General features: G+C 40.7%; 1 protein-coding gene across 8 annotated transcripts in view; it reads left to right on the forward strand.

Annotated features, from left to right (window-relative positions):
• LOC309349831 (uncharacterized protein) overlaps window positions 1–23,178 on the forward strand; it is a 129,765-nt gene that overhangs the window by 59,080 nt on the left and 47,507 nt on the right. For 6 of the 8 annotated variants that reach the window (XM_081876168.1, XM_081876171.1, XM_081876170.1 and 3 more), the window contains one exon: window positions 2,581–2,685. The exons of 1 other annotated variant lie outside the window; for it this stretch is intronic. In XM_081876168.1, coding sequence (XP_081732294.1) covers window positions 2,625–2,685 — 61 coding nt within the window. In that variant the 5' untranslated portion in view covers window positions 2,581–2,624. Of the gene's footprint in view, window positions 1–2,580; window positions 2,686–5,503; window positions 5,607–23,178 lie in introns of those variants that run through there. One more of the 8 variants, XR_014160196.1, reaches the window with a different exon arrangement.

A 23,178-nucleotide genomic window follows, 5' to 3' on the forward strand; every position in this document is an offset into this window, starting at 1 on the left:
TACAAACCAAGATACCAAACTAGGACCTAAACCATGGCTTGGTCCCCTAGTTTGTTAACTAACTATGGTTTGTACAGGTCATAGCTTCCTGGGACTCAGCTACATTCGTAAAGATAAAACACTTTATATGCGTTATAACACTGTGGCACCAGATGGTGCTGTGGAGTGCCACTTTCATCAACATGATTTCCCTTTATGAAGTTTACAATGCGTTTAACTGAAATGCCCAGTAGTTAATTCAATAGGATTAATTCCAAGTATTTCAGCCTATACCTGGAACAGTGGGGAAGGAGGTAGTGGATGAGCCTGAGATTTATAACGACAAGCCATGCTTTGTTGCAACATCTGATGTGGGACATTATATATGGTGGTTTGAATCAAGTTAGATCTAATTCCATGAGAAATTTAATTCACAGCAAAATACTAGTGCAAACAAGGCTTGCCATTCTTAGCTTAAGCATATTACGTGGAAGTAATTCCCACTAAAATCAGCGGGGCATACTTGTTCTAAGTATTGTGTTCAGGATCAGGGTGGAAAGCACTTCCTCCATTTTCAAAAGTGACTTACAGGGAATTTCCATATGCGGTTTCATTTTATCATCTTCAGAGTTGTATAATTTTAATGGAAACCCGTCTGGTTGTTTAAAAGCCTGTTCCATGCTTCCCAGATCCTGGTACCCAAAACACAGCTCCACTGTGACGATGTTGGAGGACCGAGCATTCTTTTGGATGTGTGGGAAATGGCATGCATGTTTATATGGTCGTGGTTTCACTTTACGCATGGACCACCAGGCTTTAATGACACATTTGGCCACAGAAGGTTCAGGCCACTGACCACTTTGTTTACCCCACTGAGCCAACTCACTGGCAAAGTGAAAGTTTCTGTCTCAGTTGCCAAAACATGGGATAAGACAAAAGATTGCTTGTCCATTTTTGCCACTTGAATACAAACATGAGAGATTCTTAAGGAACACATATTTTCCATGTTTATAGAATCTGTTACGGAGAGATGTCACTCATGCTATTTTGCCGGGAAATATGTACATTCAGTTTTGGGAAGTGCACTTAGGCAACAATTACGTTTATTAAAAAACTGAATAAATTCCAATACCTTGTAAGTGCCCTTTTAAAGAGAATAGCTTGGCATGTTCATTTATACACATGCATGAGAGGGAGGGATAATTATATATGTGCAGTAGGATGTCCATGCTCTGTGTAATGCCTGTGCATTGTCACAATGATATAACGCACATATATATATTCACACAGGGACAGGGGTGGCGCTGTGGGTTAAACCACAGAGCCTAGGACTTGCCGATCAGAAGGTCAGCGGTTCAAATCCCCACGACAGGGTAAGCTCCCGTTGCTCGGTCCCTGCTCCTGCCAACCTAGCAGTTTGAAAGCACGTCAAAGTGCAAGTAGATAAATAGGTACCACTCCAGCGGGAAGGTAAACGGCATTTCTGTGTGCTGCTCTGGTTCATGAGAAGCGGCTTAGTCATGCTGGCCACATGACCTGGAAGCTGTACGCCGGCTCCCTCGGCCAATAAAGTGAGATGAGCGCTGCAACCCCAGAGTCGGCCACGACTGGACCTAATGTTCAGGGGTCCCCTTTACCCTTTATATATTCACACAAATGTGAAAATTAGCAACTTATGGACACAGGAAATTCCCTTGTACTGAGTCAGACCATAGGTTTCAGACACCGGCATTCCTCAGTCCTACCTGGAGACACCAGTGATTGAACTTGGGACTTTCTGCATGCAAGGTGGATCTACAACCAAGCAATGGTCCTTCCACAGTTCACAGCAGAAAGCAAGAATCACCATCCCACAGTACAGTGGCATATTGCATTAATACCTGGAAGTTATTTGTAACTCCTTTGAACCTGGCATAACACCTTGCATTTTTTAACCATCCACCCATTCATCATAGAAAAGATGCAAAGAATATTCTCAGGCCATTGGCAATCTCTTTAGGAACTGAGTGGGGTGGGATATAAATGGTCCAGGGTAAAGATAGAGATGAAGTAAAGGGCTTTTTCTGTCCTTGAGCTCAGATTGTAGTAAAGGGCATGACCATAGTTCAGCAGTAGAGGATCTGCTTTGCATGCAGAAGGTCCCTTGTTCAGTCCTTAGCATTTCTTGGTAGGAGTGGGAGTGTCTCCTGCCTGAAACCTTGGAGAGGCACTGCCAGTCACTTTGAGCTAAATGGACCAATTGGTCTGACTCAGTACAAGGCAGCTTCCTGTGTTGCTGTGGCTTTTCTAGAATGGAAATTCTGGTCCCTTTGTTGACATAGGACACAACTCTATCCTGAGTCAGAGTTTCCACAACTTGCTTGCCACTGCCAGAAATTCATACAGTGCTTCGTCAGTGGAGGTAGACTGGATTACTGCAAAAGTGACCTTGCTGTGGTCATTGCAGTCATGTTTGTGGCATTTATCATCTCAATCATTTAACAATATTTATCCCACAGTAAGAAAGCCAAAAGGTTTGGCAGCTGATCCCAACCATTTAAGTGTTACTTCTTGCCCCCAAGGCAGGCATGAGAATGAGGAAGTATGTTGCTTTTCTCCTAGTGTTCAAGAGACCTGGAACATCAGCCAGAGGGATTGCTCTTGATATGATGGTGACAATGGATATTCAGCCAAAAATGGATTTTGTAATACATTCTGGAAGTCACAGTGAGTATAGGATTTGTCTCCAGAGGGAGGAAGTAGGGCAGGCAAGGCAAATGACAAATGGATTACCGTTCAGCAACACATTTTCAGTCAGAAGGCCTTTGCACCTACCAACATGAATGGCAGGGTTCAGCTCAACACAGTGCACAAATATAGCATATTGAACCTATAACATATCTGTATATAGCACAGTGGACCTATAGCATGTCTGACTGTGTTCCTTGAGTATGTGATTATGTCAACCCCATCCTGAGTGTTTGGGGGAGGAAAGGCAGTTTGGAAATAAAATAAATCAGCTGGCAAAATGAGCTCCTGGCCACATCCAGAAGCAATGTCAGGTTCAGAAAGTCTCCCAAGCTCTGAATCTTATTCTTAAGGGTAGTATAACAGGTTATGCACCTACATCATTCAAAATAGATTTCCCAGGCTACCCCCCACCCACATCAAAATGCTAATCTTATGTGGATTTAGCCTTAGTTTTAGTCCCTCGGTGATCAGACATTTGGTCAGAATTTTAGCAGTTTCACCAGAACCAGGTGAGAAATGAGAAATGGTTGTGGGCAGCATACTGGTGTCATCACACACCAAATACCCTGAGGGCCTTTCAAATGTGTGTTTAAGTAAAATAATGTACTGCTGTTTGTGTGTATTTATTCATTGAACTAACACCCCATCCTTCCTCTTGAAGGAAACCAGGGCACTTTCCCCCTTGACATACACTAGATCCAACATTGGTCCTGGATATCTGGGTGACAACGGTGGCAACAAGTGCACTTATGCCCTTTCAACTGGTGTGCTAGTTTTGTCTCTTCCTGGAGAAGGCAATTCTGGCCACATTTCTGCATACCTTAGTCAATTCTGGATTAGATTCCTGTGGTATGTTTTGTGTACAATTGATGAACGTTTGAAAACTGCAGTTGGTACAAATTGCAGTGACCTGAATGCCTTCAGCTGTCTGGGTTTTAAAACTTATTACACCAGACTTTTATCATCTGTTTGTTTCCAGGCCCAGTTTAACTCACTGGTTTTTACGTATAAAGCCCTAAATGGCTTGGGATCAGGGTATCTGAAGAACCTCCTCCTTCCAGACAAACCACCCCACAAATTACGGTCATCATCAGATGCCCTGTTCCGCGTCAAGGGAGATGCAGGTAGCAAGTCACAGAAAATGGGGCCTACTCTTGATTGTGGAACTCTCTCCCAAAAGAGGTTTGACTGGTCCCTTCACTGATAGTTTGTAGGTGGGCAGAGTCAAAGCATTTTATTTTATGGAGTTTAACTGTATGTCAACTTCACACATTGCAGTTCTTATTTTGTTTCTTTACCTAGTAATTTGGCTCTTCTCGATTTCTATTGTACCAGCGGTGTGTTTTAATTATTGTGAATCATCATGGGGGCCCTCATGGGGGCTGAAAGGTGATATATGAATGTTTCAATAAGCAAATGAATAAGGGACACCAAGGGGGCAGCTGAGGGCAATCCCAAATAGAGTGAGAACTGCAGCAGAGACATCGTGGTGGAACCATACCCTAAAAGGATGTGCAGCGTGACAGGATAACTGAAACAGTTTGAACTTGCCATTTACAAGAAGCAATTAACACTGCATATTACAGAGTAGAACCTACAGCACACAGTACAATTTGTTATAACTTGGTGTCAGCTGATTTTGACTGGTTTGTGGCTGCAAACTGATATTAACCACGACAAAAAGTGACTCTGTTTGGCTTTTTATTTCCATGCAGACATGGTAGACTTAATATGTCCATGTCTGATGACATTAAAATTATCTTTCTTTTCTTTTTTAACTTTAACAAATGTGATCTGCGCATTTAATGTGTCCTCTCACCATTTTCCTTTGTGGCAACATGCAAGCTATATTTGGTGTTGCTGTCTTCTCTGTCAGATTATTTAGTGCAGGCTGCATAACCAGTGTGTGTATTTTTCTTTTTAATGGGTCATTTCACTGCCACATACCTAAACAGCTGGAATGAACTGATACTTAGTGATGGTAACATTCTGGGCAATGTTAACATCTGTTTCTCTTTGGAAATTTAAAGGCCAGTTGAGATTTAGAAAGCAATTGACCAGTATTGCACTACTAACTTCTTACTCTATATGTGGCATATTTTAATAGACCAATCTTTGTAATTTGGAGAATGTGGGCTTATCTTCCACCATGTGGTTAAACTGTCACCGCAGCCAGTACTAGAAAAGTAAACTTTAATTGGAAATTATAGCTTTCCATTCAAAAGTAGTCCTGGAACCTTGCTTTTCTTATGTTGAGGAATCTTTTGACACATCAGAAAATCGGTGGCTATTCAGTCCAATCGGTCCAAATCAGTCCAATTCAGGAAAATCGGTGGTTATTCAGTCTATGGGACAGTTTGTGTAAAGCTGTCTCCTGATAGATAAAAGTAGCTATGGCTCCAATCTTATATACTTACCTGGGTGTAAGTCAGCAGGACTTACTTCTGTGTAAGGATGCACAGGATTACAATTGTAAATGACAGTAGGTGGATTTTTAATAAAATATGGGGTGATTCAGTTCTCTCAATTCCTCATTTTCCTATTCTTAAATTCAGTTCTCCACATTTTGCAGTGATTTGCATTTTTTAAAAAATTATTGTGAAAGTAATTAGCATTTTAGGGTGAATCCACCTAATAAACACATTTTAATACACTGTTTTGACTAATGTGCACATTTTTGCAAGAAATTTCCCCTAAGATAATGCATTTATGCCTATTATTTTCAGTAGGATTTGGCTTTAAATGCATACTGAACCACATTTCTCCTCCATCCCTACTTATGCTCTCTCAACAGGAGTCCTTTGGGCATTTTATCTGCCTTCAGTTCTCCCTCTCCCCTGCCTTTGGAATGCAGAATTGGGCTTTAAAATAAAATTAAGGCAATAAATAAAACCTGCAAAACAATCAATCAGTAAGTAATTAAATTAAAGAAATCAATAGTATGCAATACCTCCCCCCCAAACCCCTAAGAACCGGCAAAACAAAAAATAATAAAAAACCCCTCTGTATAGCTCAATGGTAGAACACATACTTTGCAGACATAAGGTCAGAGTTCAAAGTTCAAATCCCTGGCCCCACCAATTAAATCAGAGTGGCCCAACTTTTCATACCAAGTGGGCCACAGAGTATTTTGACACAGAACCTGCAGGCACCACACTGCCTTGTCATGCAGGGAAGGAGGGAGCAAGGCCTATGTTACAAGCTGGAGTAGGCTTGGAACAGGTGAGGGTCACATGCCTCGTCAAGCCCAGATGCTGCAATCTGCATGCAAAGTCCAAAAGGGAAGTGGAGCTGAAGTGCTGTGCCTGCTCAACTGCCCATGTTGATGGGCCTCAGCTTGTTCCAGGATCTCTGTGGAACTTTGAACACATGGATTGACCCTGGGCTGGGGGCTTGACATATTGACTTGACACCAGGTAGGCCAGGGGTTTGGGATGGGGGTGGGATCAAATGTTGCTGAGGGCCACCCAAAAAATCCTTGAGGGCCACATGTGGTCCTTGGGCCATGATTGGACCAGTAGGACAGGGAAATATCTCTTTTTGACACCCTGGAGTGCCAATACCTGTCACAAGTAGAGAATACTGGGCAAAATGATTTAAGTCAATGACTAGCAGCCAAAGGAGTAAATCACTTCACACTTAAAAACCACATTTTCTCTGTAAATATGGCAGTTGCCTAGCATCAAAAACCAACAGAGAGGGGGATGGAATGACTTTTCCCTTGAGAGGAAGTTCTACAGTTCACCTAAGTGACATCTGACAGGCACAAGCCTTTGCAGCGTGTATGGAGGTCCTGGGCTGCCCCAACTACAGTATTTGGGAATTGGCCTTTAACCCCGTACAAAAAAGGGATACAAATGCTAGCATGAGAAGTCTAATATTTTGACCCTACTCCCTTGGCTCTCACTTCTGAAGATCCTATTCCCTCAGTTCCAGGATAAATACAAAGTTCAGTGGGAACTTTCACTGTAGCTTCTCTGCTGAGTAAAATGTTGTCTCTTGCCTTAATTCTGGAAATAAACTGATCCAAACTAGCCCAAAGAATTTTATTCTTTTTGTTCCAATGCAAAAGCACACGAGAAGGAAAGAATCTATCCTCTGGCTATAGTTCACAGGCCAGGGAATATTTTTAGAGTATTTGGTTGTATTTCTTAAACATTAGAAAAGGAAGATCCTACTGAACATATAATTCCCCAATGAAATTTCCAGACTCCAGCACCACTCATAGAAGAATTAGAATAGCTGACACTCCATATCCTTAAAACATGTAGACGTTGCACCTCTTGCTCCTGTCTGATTCACGTCCACTGTTGGTAGCCTAGGACTTCAAAAAGCTAGCACAGGAGATTGTAAACATCCAATCAATGATAATACATTTAGTCTTCAGGAGGGGAAAGTTCTCTTGTACTCAGGTAGATGGACCGCTGGTCCAATCCCACAGGCTCTTCTTATGTTCTTATTTCTATTCCTTCATCAACCAACCTTCACTGATTTCATTTAAACTTAGCCTTTACTATGGAGTTATTCAGCATCAGTCAATCAGCCCTAAATTTGCCATTTCAGTTACACCAAAACCTGATCCTTGCTTATTCCTCTCCCTTCTCTCTATTTCCCTCAGAGAGCTACAATTCCCATAGTGGTTTAACCATCAACCCTTATTCCCAGAGCAGTCTGGGAAGTGTGGCTCTGGGAGGAGACTAAGGGTCTCCTAACAACTCTCAGCATCTTTCAACTGCAGTTCCCAGAATTCTTTGCGGGAAGGCATTATTGTTTAAAGTGGTATGATAGTGCTTTAACTGTATAGTACAAATGGTGCATAACTGAAGTCATAGCACGCTTACTCAGAAGTAAGTTCCAGTTAGTCTGCTGTCCTGAATAAATGTGATTTGGCCATACATCTCCGTTTTCTGCCTATGAAGTTAATTAGACCAGCAAATGAAATATTTCTAACTGCTATGAAAGGGCAAATATTTCTTTCTAAAAATTAGAATGCAAGCTAATTTGTTTTAACATTCAATAATAAACTTGTTCCTTCTCTACATTCCTTTGCTTTAACCAAACAGACTGTTAGAATGTACTGCTTAATTTTAAGCACATGAGTCATGGAGTCACATTATGAGCACATTTGCCTCAGCAGCAACTGTGGGTTTTGTTGTGGGAATTCTCCCTGGTTTGGATGGTTTTTTTTCACATGTTTTTCCAAGCAAGCAACTCCCTAGACTATTGTAAACTTCTGCAAGAAACTCACTGTTGCAAAGTGTAGCCTATTACAAGATACATCTAAATGCATTTCCTGCAGTACGTATTGCTGGAAAAGAATACTTTGTGATAATGCCGTCTCCCACCTGTCCTGGCTCCCAGGAAGAGGAAAAAAATACATAATATGGATATCGACACACTGTATAAAGAACAATGCAGGCATTGATTAAGAACATACAAAAAGAGGGATGGGGATTCTGTTGCCTTCCAGATGTTGGACTCCAACTCTCCATCAGCCCAAGGCAGCATGACTGGGATCTATGATTTGAACAACATCTAGAGGGCCACCAGTCTCTCATCTCTGTACTAAAGTTACATCCAACTTTAGCAGCATGGTTCTAAGACCCTCTTTACACAACACATTTTTTGGGAGGGGGGAACCCCCTATGGTTCAATGTTTTTGATAGTGAAGCCTACCCCATGTATTTGATGTTATTGTTCAGATAGACCTTTGCAGAAGAATGTGTAGCCTCCTTTTTCTTCCTTCAGTTGTCCCTCGCCTGCTCTTTGAGTCTCTTGAAGCGCTGCAATATCGATGTTAAAACGTTGCAGCTCTCTTGCAGTGATGGCAGTTCTGCATTCAGGATGCTCACTGTCTGTGTTATCTGACAAAGTCCGTATATTCCATGTTCCAAAGTTCATTTGTCTTTTACGACTGCTAGGTGGTGACCCCACTGGGCACTGTAATCCAGTCAGGGGGGGAAAGGAGGCAGACTGTGTTTAGGCACCTTTTCTAGCCCCTCCTCCTTTTTTGGGTGAGCAGAGTGGATCCTAAGTAGGGCTGCTCAGTCATGGATACAGCTGCCAAGCTGCTCAACTACCTCGTTCCTTGAGTCAGAATGACTGAATCTGTATCCACCGATAGTTGCTGCTATTATAGAGTCCTTCCAGATGAGGGCTTAATATTGCAAATTGGTCATAGAACTATTGCAAATGGGTCACAGATATTGTAAATGAGACGTTGGCAACCTTTTAAAAAAATTGTTGCATTTTCTGCAGAAAGGGCAAATTCAGATTGGGGGAGGGGATAGAGGCTGGCATTTTGGTACTGTCAACTTTGCGTAGATACTGTGGAAAAAGCTGCATGCATGAGAAGCACAAATGCCACAGCAGACAGTCATAGGCAAGTGTGTTAGAATTCATACTGCCTGAAATGGAAGCTTTCCTGAGATGTTTGCATGCTTGCAGTTACTCAGCAGGAAGTAATCACAGTGCTTCTTTATTATTGCTAAACAGGTCCCAGGCCTGAGCCATGCTATTTTTAAAAAAAGTTCTAATTTAAGCTTTAACCAAACTAAGTTCCATGTAGGAGGTGAATAATGAAATAGAACCCTTCCATTGTGCAGATGGAGCAGATATGACCGAGAGTCAAGAAAAAAATTGTACATGTTTCTTAGAATTGTTGAGAATCCAAAAGGTCACACACACTTTGGAGAAAGAAAATAGGAATGGTTTTATCCTCTTTCCAAAGAAAATGTTTCCCTAGTCCAAGGAATTAGAGATGTCCAATAACATTTATGTTCAAGAGCTCAGTACCCCCATTCCCATCCTGGTGTCTCTTGAACTTGCTGCTGGGTGGATATTATGAATCTAGGAATACAGTATCAGAAAGTTATATTCAAGTGAATTGGGTGAATTTTGTGTGTGTGTTTAAATAACTTTCACATCACAAACTCAAATACATACATGCCTCCAAAGACTTTTAGCTCCAGGTGAATAGGTTTTTCATTTGCACTAAAGTTTTTTCTCACATTCCATCTGAAATGTTCTGTCCAGAATCATCTTCCTTGCTTGTTGTCCTGTTTTAGGAACTGGGACTAGTAACCAGATCCAATAAAGCAGATTTTGTAGTTCATAAGGTGATGGTTTCATTTGATAATGCTATTTTAGCCATTCATCTTTGTAAGTGATACAGCTGCTTATCATGCATGGGAAGAGTCTGAAACCTCCTGTCTTCCCTCTGCAAAGTGGTTTAATTCACTTTTGGGAAGCAAGGAAAATTGTATTGGAAGAACTAGAGGTACTGAAAGAGGACTGTTGTTTACCCTTTAATTTTAGTACTTTGCCTCTCATAAACTCTCTATTCCTTTATTGTGTTTCATGCTCCATTGTCGTGAATGATTATTTACAAATTGGTGGAAATTGTGTGATCTGATAAAACAATCATCAGTTGGTTCTAACTCGCTTTGAGTCATTTACAAAAAGGTTGGAAACAGTATTAAAGATCTCACACCAGGGCTAACAGCCCAAATCCTATTTCACAGGGGCATACCCAACTGACTTCAGTAGAATTAATTCCTTACCCATACTTCAGAACTATAGGGATGTTACTTCTGGAGCATATGAGTGTGTCATTGGGCTGTTTATTGCCAAGCAAAGGAACACTCAGTCCAAAAGACCCTGCTTTCCCACTCATTGTACCAAGTTGAACTGATACTGAACTGATTTTTCCATTGGAAACTTAACCCCTTGTCTCTGAGCTATATAGTACCCAAAAAATAGCCCTATTTGATTTTGTTGTACTTCAGTTCCAAACCATTCCAAACTTTTGAGCTTGAGGAGTTTTGTAGATCTCAGACTCATTCCTTAACCAAGTAAGAATACGAATTATCACATAAAAAAGGGAAAGAGTCCATTCCAGTGAGGAACGAATATATGAGCTTAAGTCTGGTAGACCTTGAGCTTCAGTTGCCTGTTCCTTTTGTTCATGACATGACCTGCAACTTTAATAGTATTCCATGTTGTGGTGGCTGTTCTGTTTGGTGACACGGACATGTGTGCGTGTGTCCATCAATATTCTCTTCCTTTCAACTGCATCTGGGGAGTAGAGCAGGGAGGAGAATCTGTTCACCACATGCCATTTTTGAGATGTAGCATGGTTTGGTCATACATCCTCTTAAAGCGATTTGGCCACTTGTCATCTGGAAGTATTTTAAAAGGCACCTCAGGGGGGGGGGTGGATAACAAAGCAAATAGTGCTGGTTTACCACAATGGAACAGATATGGAATGTGATCAGTTAGCTGCAAGCTACAGATAAACACACACACTGAGGAGCCAGCAAAGACAAACAGAAACCATGTTATCATCCGGTCAAACAAGAGGAGTTTGGAGTAAATTGATGGCATTGTTTATATATTTCTCTCTCCCCCACCCCAAAGAGGTAGCTGAGAGGTTTTGAAAGTCTCTCTCTCTCTCTCTCTCTCTCTCTCTCTCTCTTATAGGCCTCCAGTAGCTTTGGTTTATTTTTATATGTCTCTTCTGGGGTTAGGTGGGTCATATTATTTATTTCATGAGATGTGTTGTGTATTCTTTTGTATGGAATGCAAAAGAATAACTGGAGTAACCATAGGACTATCATGTTTTTATCACTTTAGGTAAAACAGCATAATTCTTACTCTTAAATATGTGTAGTTGGAAAATATTACTTTTGTTATTGCCATTGTACTATGAAGTCATTATATCCTTTCTCACCTTTCTCCTGTATCTGATGCAAATAATGTGGCTTATAACTAGCTTAATTTTAAGCTTAAAGAACCTTTTGCAAAATGAGATTAGTTCTATCCTATGTAAGCAAGGGTTGACAGGTTTTGAGTGGCCAACTGAAACTTTGTCATCAATAGGATGTGCCCTTGCCACCAAGGAGTGGAGTCTTGTGTCTGATTTCATGGTGCATCTTTGAGCTCCAACCACCCAGCAGGCACATAGAAAACCCATGTGCTTTTTCAGCCCTTCAGCAGTTTCAAGCTGGAAGGAATGGGACATGTGGCATGACGTCAAAGGCAAAGAGAAGCTCCTCTGCCGCAGTGGTGGGTTTCACCAGCCACTCTGGGCGGCTTCCAACAGAATATTAAAATACAATAGTCTATTAAACATTAAAAGCTTCCCTAAACAGGGCTGCCTTCAGATGTCTTCTAAAAGTCTGGTAGTTGTTTTTCTCTTTGACATCAGCTGGGAGGGCGTTCCACAGGGCGGGTGCCACTACCAAGAAGGCCCTCTGCCTGGTTCCTTGTAACTTGGCTTCTCACAGCAAGGGAACTGCCAGAAGGCCCTCGGCGCTGGACCTCAGTGTCCCGGCATAATGATGGGGGTGGAGACGCTCCATCAGGTATACTGGACCGAGGCCGTTTAGAGACAAGTTAACATGCCTGCACTTTTCTCCTCCAGTGAGAAGGCAAAGGTTTGCTTTGGCTCTTGCACCCAGCAACTAGAGAGCTAAAACAAATTACAGATGTCTTCCCATTCCCATTCCCACTTGCCTATTGTGTGTGTGTGGTTTTTAGATTTCATTTTGTTCTGATTTTCATATTTAGTTTTAGTGATTGTTTCTTGATCATGATCTTATAAGTCATCTGATACCGTTATTTTGGCATTATGAATAAGCCTGACTAGATTTTTATTTTTTTTAAATATTCCTGCGTTTCTTGTTAAAACCAGTTCACATTTTGTGATCTAAAAGCTTTAGGAGCGCCTGACTGCACTATGTGGTTTCAGGAGGTCTGTAATCTGTTGGTAGCCCCCCATAACCTCCAGACTGCCCTTCCAAATTTTATTCCTAAAGTCCAATGTAACATGTTTATTATTCTGTAAATCGCCTATACTGCCAGTGTTGTGTTTTGTTCTGGTGATACTCAGTGGTACGCAGTGCTGGCACTTTTTTTGCTAGAAAAAAAGGGCTGGCTTTGGGTCACTTTCCGAGAAAAGTGACTAATAAATGCAGTTGATGATGATTTATAGGGCTGCATTGTAGTTAATGAGGTTAATGTTGTTAATTAAACCAGAGTTTCATGGGTACTTAACCATGAGGCAGACACTCTTATTGTCATTGTCTGCAATGGAATATGAGTGCAATCCACTCCTGGTACTTAAGAGGTATCAGTTGGGATCTGTCACTCAGGGCAAAGTACCAAGGTACCAACCTCATTACAAACAGCATTACATTAGCATAGTTTAAAATACCTATGTTTGTCTTGACAACGAAAGTGGGTATTCTGGGCTCTCCCCACCCCAGTTGTTCCTTGTTCATGCTAACATTTTAAAACATGTCCTATAAATGCAATATAAAATTGAGCTGTAACTCTGTCAAAATCTATGTGGAGTCCTTCTTCACTGGCTCCAATCCTTTTTTTCTTCCAATATTGTATAGACTTCTTAAGTCAAAGAATCAGCTGATGCTATTGAATTCATGGGGCGTGGGGGGGGGTTCACTATACAGAAATCAGGTGATGAAAATCTGATATTTCTTGACCTGACTGACCTCCTTGAAAGGCTCGGGTTTCTCCACATCTGCGTCTGTACTGCAAAATTATAGTTGTTTAGTATTGGTATAGCTGTTTATGTACAAGAAGAACAAGCAGGGAATGAGACTAGAATAAACATAATGTCATTCATACAAATCTTGATTACAGTAGGATAATCAAACTGGCACCAATGGAGAACGTTGAATGCAAAATAAGTTAACCTGCCAACTTATGATTGTGGGGGGAATCTCAGACTTTGTCCTTACAGTACATAATAAGAGTTTGCTGGATCAGGCCAACAATGGCTCATCTAGTCCAGCATTTTGTTCTCACAGCAGTCAACCAGATAGATGCCTATAGGGAACCTGAAAGCAGGACCTGAACACAACAACAGCATTCTCTTTACTCATAATTCACAGCAACTGATGTTCAGAACAACTGATTAAACACAGCCTTTGTGGCTAGCAACCAATGATAACCTTATCCTCCACGAGAGGAGCTTGTGTATGGTTATGGCATGTCAAAAAAAGTTCATCTAACCTCCATTTGCTTATGGAGTTGTGAAAGCTGGTTACTTAAATGTAGAAAGTTCCAGAAGCAAATCAGAATGCAGATCTGTCAGTGTCTGTTTTCTCCATTTCACCATCTGCACAAACTAGGCGCATGCCGGAAAGGAGAATTTCCTCCATCTCAGAATGGTTCAGGGAACTCTGGGAAAAGACAGGAGTGCCTGGCGTGCTCTGGTCCATGGGGTCACGAAGAGTCGGACACGACTAAATGACTAAACAACAACAACAAGGGGACTGAGGGTCTCCTAACAAATCACAGCAACCTTAAAAAACTGTAGCTCCCAGAGTTCTTTGGGGGAAGCCATGACTATTTAAAGGGGTATTGTAGTGCTTTAAATGTATAGTGGGAATGGGATCTAAGGCTAATTATTGTAACTCCACCTACCTGGGAGTAATTCAGTGGGACTTATTTCTGGGCAGACATGGTTAGGATTACCCTGTAAGGAGTCAATCCAATGCTCACTTGCCTGGAAGTAAGTTTTATTGAAGTCATTAGAACTTCTGAGAAAACAGATTAGGTACCCCTAATTTCTCAATTCAAAAATCCCAAATGGAGGAGGGGGGAAACAGCTGGGGTCCCCCCCCCAGTTAGTTTGTGTCACACAACAATTCATGAATTCCACATATAATTAATTTGCCACTTCATTTTGAGAAGTCATTTTTAATATAAGTAAAACTCTTGAATTCTGAATGAAATGTAGCTCTCAACATCTTTTCTTTCAACATGAAATAAAATTGTGACTAGTTTTCCACTTCCGTTAGCACTGCTGAGGCTAAATTGGTGTAGGATTTGGTGCAGACAGACTTCTGGCTGTTAACACCTTTTCTAACACTTGATCTCTTGGATGGGTTGAAGCAGATCCGATAGCTATAGTGCTGAACATGGTGAGGGTAGCCAGAAAGCTGTCTACACTAGACCTCCCCACATTGCTAATGCTAATTCTGCCTAAACTGGTATTAACGGTAGTGGGAAGTTTGTCAAAAATTTCCGCTTTATAGACTGGGCTATTGAGTCTGCAAAGGGAGCAGAGTGGACCTGCAGTGAGGGGAGGGGCAGGATGAGGTGGAGCAATGGAATCCTACCTAACACCGTTTGGGAGAAATTGGATACACAGACTGGATTACATTTTCCATTGTGTATCCCCTTTCATTAAGAAAAAGGGTGCAAATTTGTCCATAGGTTTTTAAATAGCTGTAAGCAATATTGAGCCAATTAATCTCTTTATTATGGTCAATGACCAGTATTCAAAAGGATACTTCGTACAAATGCATAAAATAATCTCAAATGTAACAATAAAATGACTAATGGTCATAATTGTGCTATAGAACACTCAGCATACAAAATAGTTTGCTAAAATTAGTCCCTGGTAAGTTTTACATGCTGTAGAGAGATATGTGTTCTGATCTGAAAGGAGTAAAAAAGAAAAAGCACAAAATGTATCCAATTGTCCTGGGAATTTCCATAAAAAGGATGAAATAACAATTGTATGTATATCACAATAAAATACATATGAACACAGAATCATAGAGTTGTTGAGTCTAGTTCTCCAGATTCACAGGGACATTTTTGTTGATAATAGGGTTTTGTGTTGTTGTTTAAAAAAACTCCCATCCAGAACTGCTGATGGGAGAACATTTCTAAGCAGTATTGATGGTTGTGTGTTTTAATTTCCAACTTTGTAATTTAATTTCAATATTGGGGCTAGGATGAATGAAAGAAACCCTACCCATTGCCAATAATCTTACCTGACACATATTTTTTTAAAAAAACAATTAACCATATTCTTGTAAATAATGTGTATGTATGCTGTCTGTCTGTCTGTCTCTGTACATACCCATACCCAGAAAACACACACAAAGAAATATTCTAACATGGAGCATTAAAGTGAAGACCTCTGTGTGGAGAGAATGTGTAATGCTGTTCCGCCAAGGGCAATCAATCCACTGGTAGTCCCCTCTCTTCTGCCAGAGCTGGATGTTTCTGTGACAATTGCACCTGCTCATGCTCCTTGCAGCTAAGGCTCTGTATTGTGTTCTACTAAGCCTAAACTATGTAAAGGAGGACTAATTCACCATTTATTTATTTATACATTTATTTATTTATTTATACATACATACATACATACCCAACCTTTGTCCCTGATAGGGACTCAAGGCAGCTTACGGATAAAAATAAGAACTTCTAAAAATATAGAAAAGGCCATCATTAAAAGAACCAATTAAGCATACATACATATGAACTATTAAAACCATACAAATAATTAGAATAAAAACAGTATGAATTGCCCTATGAATCATGCCCCATGATAGCTTAGAAATTCAAAAGCCGTATTTTTCCATCTCAAATTTTGCATTGGAAAGGAAAACAATTCAAAATAAGTTTTTAGAGGTAGCACTGTCTGTGAGATATTTGCTCTCACCCTTTTACAGAAGCGTCTTGTTGACTAGTGAACTTAAAATCAGGGAAACTTTGTCCAAGACCTAGCCCATTCTGCTTTCTTCAAGATGGATAATATGTTAGCAATATAATACAGAGAATCCTTGCCATGTAAACCACGAATTCAGAACACAAACCATTAGACCCACAGGAGAGGTTTGTTTTATCTGAGCTGGGAAGAAAAGGACCTATGAAAACAACCAAGTTGCTTCCAATTCAAATTATCAACTGGAGGGATTCTACAGCAAAAGAACAGAAACAGATGTCAGGATTGCAGTCCACTTGGTTTGCAGTTTGTTCCCTTTATGATAAAACCTCAACTTTTCATCCCAATCTGGTTCAGGGGAAGCTCTGAAGTAACTGGACACTATTTGGCTTTGCTCTTCATCCTTCCTGTACATGTTGAGTGACTTACCATTCCTCTGCAGTAGTGTGGTCCCTGCATTTACAGTGCTTCCAGTAAATAATCCATTAGGATATACTAGCTTCCTTTTGTGTACAGAAACTACTTCTATGGGGATTTTTGAATTCCTTGTTTTGAGGTGGAATTCACCTTATGGGAAAAAAAAGTATTGTGGATCAAACCAATCAACATGGTTTATGGAAAGTATGCTAGCTCGTTTTTTGTAGTATGTAGTAGGATAAATGAATGTTTCTTCCAGTGTGTTAATACAGACTTTTCACCACTCCTAGAAAAAAATGGCATAAATTGGAAGTGACAATTGATTTAGCAGACAATGAATGAGCTCTCCATGTTCTTTCTTTAGCACATTAATACAATTAGCAGACACTGTTCAAGAATGACAAAGCCTTTGCTAAAACCATCCCTTGCTTTTAAAGAATGGCTAGATTACCCATTGGGAGATAATATATAAATTAGAGTCTATTTATGTGAAATATTGTTCTGCCAAGATTTCAGGGTTACTGAATTTGTAAAGATTATCAATAATGTCAGTGTCTATTCTTCATATGGTCTGCAGATTCCGACAGGATACAAAACTTGAAAACAGTCTAGGACTGTCAAAACTTAAAATCAGTCACAGATGTTCCAAATAGGTGAATCTTTCATGCCTGGGAACAGTATACACCCCCCCCAAAAAAAATTCAAAAGTTGCAGTCCATTGGGAAGTTCTCCTGTACAAGAAAAAAGAGAAACATTTCATGAATTTTGCCTTAGTCTAACTAGACTGTTACATTGCTTTATTAATAAACACATCACACACTTATTGCTCCCTTTCTCTCTCAGAAACATACAAATAAAATTGCAGTATATAAAGAAATATATGCTCAACACTTAGAACAATGTCAAAGTGATAAAGATACTGAACTCCCTTTGATTTCTAAGATTTAAGTCTGGCTGGTTCTCAAAAAACATTTGCAGACGCTATTGACCCAACCAAGCAATAACCATGTTAGCAGGAGCCCAATTGCTCAATAATTATGGTGATGTCAGCAGATAAACTTGACTATACTCATTGATCCACTTTTGCGAGGGAAGCAAACATGGTGCCCTTCAGATGCTGTTGGACAACAATTCCCAAGACAGAATGGTCAATGGTGAGGGATGATGGGAGTTGTAGTCCAAAAACACCTGGCGGGTACCATGTTGGCTGCCCCTGCAATGACACATGGAATGACACTCCACTTCAGGAATAAATTATGTTGATTCCTAGGTGTGGGCACTTGGCACTAGTTCCTAGTTAAACTGATTTGCAAAACATTCATTTAAAATTAGTGACTGACTTCCTCTGAAGCAAATGGATTCTTGTCGATTAGAGATGTGCAAAGGAAGCTTTCAAGGGTAGGAAGAAAAAAGGAATGTTGTTAGGAAAATTAAGCTGCTGCTCTCAATTAGGTGTGGGCAAAAGGAACCTGTAATTATTTTAAGGTATTTTGCATAATTTTCTTCAGTAGACATGCCAAGCTTTCTCCATGTCTTTCTATAGTAATTAACTGTGAGTGCTTGCATTATTCCTTAAACAAAAACAAAAACCCCACAACAAATCAGTACCAATCTGGAGCTTTGATCACTGAATGTTCTAATTGGATACATCCAACAGTAAATACTGCAGTCATCAAGGCTCTTTGGTCTTATATCGCATAACACAAAAGAGTGAATATTAATTGCCTGTTGATGCCAACGGCTTTCCTTCAAAGTGGTCCACCAATATGCACCCAATGTCAGCTGAAGTCCATGGCATGGATGCAATGTTTAAGCAGATAACATGGCAAAACGTGTTCATTGTGCTCATTGATCTTAGGATCAGCTACTTAATTTAATTAGCTACTTAACTTGATGACATGTGATACAGGCAGCACCTGGTGGATGAGGAGGAAAGAGCCTGGCTTATACTTAGGACTGGAGTCTGATGGAAATGGAGGCAGAGCTAATATCAAAAGTTCTCATCAAGTAGAGAAAGAAAGAAAAAGCCTGGATCTTGTTTCTGGTCCATCACCTGTTTTTACTCCTCCTAGACTACCTGAGAAAGACAGTAACAGTGCAAATCTGTACATGTATTTTCAGGAATTATGTCCCATGGAGTTCAGACAATGCAGTGCAATATGTACTTAATTAGGAGTAAGTCCTACTGCAATGGTGGGGATCCAGATGTTCCTGGACTCCAACTCCCATCATCTCTAGCCAGCATAGCCAGTTAACATCTGGAGGGCCACAAGTTCTTCACCCAGTCTTAATGCATTTAATGAGACTTCTTTCCCTCCTACTTATAGTACATTTAGTGTTTCCGTCTTAAACCTTGACTTTTCTAGCTGAATTTCTGAGACCCAAGAACCCATCTTCCAACCTCAAAGCACTGACTAGGATGGTTTCTACAGGTCGAGGACCCTTCACAACTCTTTCCTGGGAGAAAACCAGATCTAGGAGTTATTCAGTTATGCAAAGATAAAACTCTGCCCAAGTGTGCCAAGAGGATACTGTGGGAAAGGAAGCTATTCTAACCTGTGGGATGGATAATGATCCTTCTCCGTGGAATGGCTATTGCACTTTCACTTGTATCACAGAACTGAAGACTCTATGCCATCCTGCACATAGCAATAAGTGAGTGTATGTTTGAGAGGGGGGAATTGTATGTTTGTCTCCATCATTTCACACTTGTGTATACCTTGGGGGCAGGTGGGGATGGACAAATCTATGTTTTGATTTCTCTCAGTTTCTCTTTTTGTCCCATCTTAGGTTCAGATCTCCACATCAGTTCATGATTTTTTTTTTAAGTCCTCACAAAAACTTGCCAGCATTTTAGAGCACACTTCCCCCAATAGACACATTTTTACAAGCACTCTTTCCTAACATAGCACATTCCTGCATGTTGCTTTCACCGATACACACATTGTTATACACACTTTCCCTGAACATATACATTTGGTTGGCAGTACAGCATTGCCAAATTCAGAGGTGTGAATTTGGAAGAATGCTGTGTTTCAGTTCATGAATTGCATCAGTAAATTGAGCGTAAATTAGGTTTGCATTAAAATGTGAACCGAACCGGATTTCCTTTTCATCCCTAAAAGGTTCACAAACCCTGTAGTAATGCTGTAATGAGAATAGTCTGGGATCTGAACCATCTAATGCCACAGTGCTGAAACATCCTGGCTTCTGGTGCATGACAAAGAATACACTTGCATTATGATAGTGGGCAAGAGGTAAGGACTAAAGGGACTGCAGAGCCAAGTAATGGTGCTGGTGCATTTTTAAGCTGCTGTGGATCAAAGCTATTTCATAGAGGGGATCCCTGGAAGCATAACATGGAGGTGCTCTGCGTCTCTTTAATGCAGAATTTAGGGCTGTCTAGTCTTGCTAAAGTTAGATCAGCTTCCATAAATTTTGCAGCCTCTGCGGGTAATGAAACTCTGCCGAACTCTCCTTTTAGGTCCATAAAACACACCACAGTGGACCACACAGTATTCTCACAGAGGGCTTTCCTATGAGATAAAAGCTGAATTACACCGATCTGTTACAACCCCAATGCCAGCAGAAACACCCTGCAATCCTGCATCAATCAGCTGCAGTACGCAGGGGTGGTCTCTGACTTTTGACTATATGAAAGCTGCCTTGAAATTTCACCATGAAAGAAAACTTCAGTAAGGAAGCTGGTTTCAATTGAAATGAAATTTTAGTTGAGTTTTTTTTTAATATTATTATTTGGGGTGGGTTTGAGGTAATTGAATCAATTTTTGCAACAATCTGTGGGGACTCAAATTAGGTAGACCAGACAGTGACAGGATAAAGAAGCAAGAGAGGAAAAGAGAAAGGGAAAGAAGAAGAAGAATTTCCTTGGATTCTCTGATTCTGATGCATCTTTCTTAGAGAGAACTTACACAGCATTCAGCACCATTTGCACACTAGCTTTTGACCAGCGATTGCTGTCGTGAACATGTGCAGTGTGGAGAGGGAACATCAGCAAGCATGAGACAGAGAGAGAGCTTTTCCACACTTACCATTTAGAGTGATATAGCTGCTGTTTGATCTAATTTTTTAAAGCAAATTTGGAGCTTACTGTCTGCATCTTTGGTCAATTGCAGCTATATATGAGTGAGTGTGCTTTTTCCTGTCCACACTAATGGCTGCTTGTGAACAGTTTGAGAAGAGTTATCTTTTCCTTTCAGCATCTCTATTTTGCCTAACATCCAGCCTGATGAAAAGTTATAGAGATCTCTTGTGGTTTGTTCTAATAAGGGTATTCCTGCCCGGTGGTGTATTTTGAAATGTTGTTTGCGAACCAATGTGGCTTTCTCTTGTTTTTACTTCTCCACTGTCTTCTGCTTTGTTTTGTTTATGCATAGTAAATCATACTCATTCTGAGAATATCTGTGCATACACCCAGTTTAGGAGTCTTCCGCAGACTCTGTTCTCTATCCATTTCTTACAAAGTCAAAACTGGTTTGCCAGTGCAATTCCATCTACTGTTAAAATACTTTTTAAAAAATAAATCCTTTTGTATGTTTTGGGGAAGTGAGGACTGAGGAAGAACTGCTTTAGCCCACCCAGATGTTGGCCATTTATGTATATTCTCACCACAGAGGCTGGGAAACCATTTGTGGGACAAAGAATAATCTGCCTCTCTGAGCACAAAACATATAGATAAGCAGCATTTTAAAGGTGAAATGTGAAGAAGACAAACAATTTGACAAAAGTTTTGGAATAAATCAATGACCAACATACACTCCTGAGTCCAGCCTTTCCAATCAGCCAACCATTCATTGAAGCTATTCCTTTAGATATTGTGAAATCAAGTAGTAGAGTTTTCCCCTATGAGAAATATTTTTCTCAACGGTTGTCAAATAACAAACAGAAACCGACAAGTGTCAGCGGGCCCCTTGCCTAGCCCTATTTAAAATGTGGGGGTACCAAGCATGTCAGAAGCATTGCGGTGTGGCACTGCGATGTTGGCTTCCTGTCAGTGGGGCTTACTGGGAGGGGAAGGGGTCAGGCAATGGGGACTCTCAAGCTCTGGGATTGTTGATATACAATTAACCCATTTGAGCTGTGCCACTCAAATCTGGTCTCAATTTGAGCCTACTATGTTAAGTTGTGGCTGAATATATCAGACGACACAGCGATTCTTCAAACAGCTCTTGTTTATTCACAGGCCAGGACAGAACTGAACTGAAGGGTTCAGTCAGCCTGCTTATATAGAGCTCCAGTACAATGTAACTGTAACAATTTTCTAAACCTATCCAATCACTGAACTTCACTTTCAATCCCTTATTTGCATAACTATCTACAGTATCCCCCTGCTGGCCCAGGATGAGAACTTCAGTACATAACATACTAGACCCAAACATTTTAAGCAATGTAGGCTAAAGTAACTTCTGGGGCCGCTTCAGGATTAGGGGCCCTGAGGCTTAAGCATCATTAGCTTCATAGTAGATCTACCCTTGCTTCTTCAAGGACATGAAGATGGAGGAGAGCAGGGGAAATGGTGACAAAGAGCAAGGGCCTGTTTCCCTTGCCCTCTCCTGCGCAGTAGTGAAGATTGGGCCCCGAGAAAAATACTGAATGGCAATGGTGAGGAGAAGGGACCTGATTAAGGAGGAGGGGCTAGTAGGAGCTGGAGCTGGCACTGCTTGGGAATGGAGATAACAAACACAATCTCTCTTCCACTCTTTGCATTCAGTTTCCCCTATTTCAACCATGTGAATAGGGCTCTCACTTGGCCACATACTTCATTCCAAAGAACATCTTGACTCAATTCTCTGCTAGAGTCTGACACTTTATTTGCAAAGCAGGCTGCCTTTAGATTGTCTTTGTGTGGTTTTCTGGCACCACCAACTTCTCTTCACTTCCTGTTCCGATGATAGCAGAACTGAAAGGTCATAGCCAAGTTTATCAAGCAAAGAAGCAGGTCCTGTGCCTTCTACCCAGCCTCTTGCATAAAAAATTATGGCTTTCTTGGCATTGATGAACTCCTTCTATATCTAGGAAATAGTCCCTAGATGTTTAAACTAAATGGATTGTTTCTTGCCCTGTATTTCTTCCTTGAAATGTGGTGCTGTTATTTGCCTGGATTTCACTGAAGTTATGGACAGTAGGACTGCAACCTAATCTACTTGTTTAGTTTGATTAATCAAGTAGAAAGTTTTCCAATAGACTAAAAAAGACATCCCTCACCCCCATTAATTGGACAACATATGGTTTTAGATACATGGTTCGAATGGATTGTTTTGATGAGGGTGTTATTAAGACAGCCTAGAAATATATTGAATAAACTTAAGACAAGTAACAATGATAACTGAAGGTAGCATGTCCCATCTTAGAAAAGTCTCTCTTAGACTGCACCCACACTATATACAGGCATAGGCAAATTTTGCCCTCCAGATGTTTTTGGGACTACAACTCCCATTATCCCTGACCACTGGTCCTGTTAGCTAAGGATGATGGGAGTTGTAGTCCCAAAACATCTGGAGAGCCGAGTTTGCCTGCACTATACATTTAAAGCACATTTAGAG

This window comes from Podarcis erhardii (assembly GCF_964252035.2).
Source record: "Podarcis erhardii genome assembly, chromosome: 9".
NCBI lineage: Eukaryota > Metazoa > Chordata > Lepidosauria > Squamata > Lacertidae > Podarcis > Podarcis erhardii.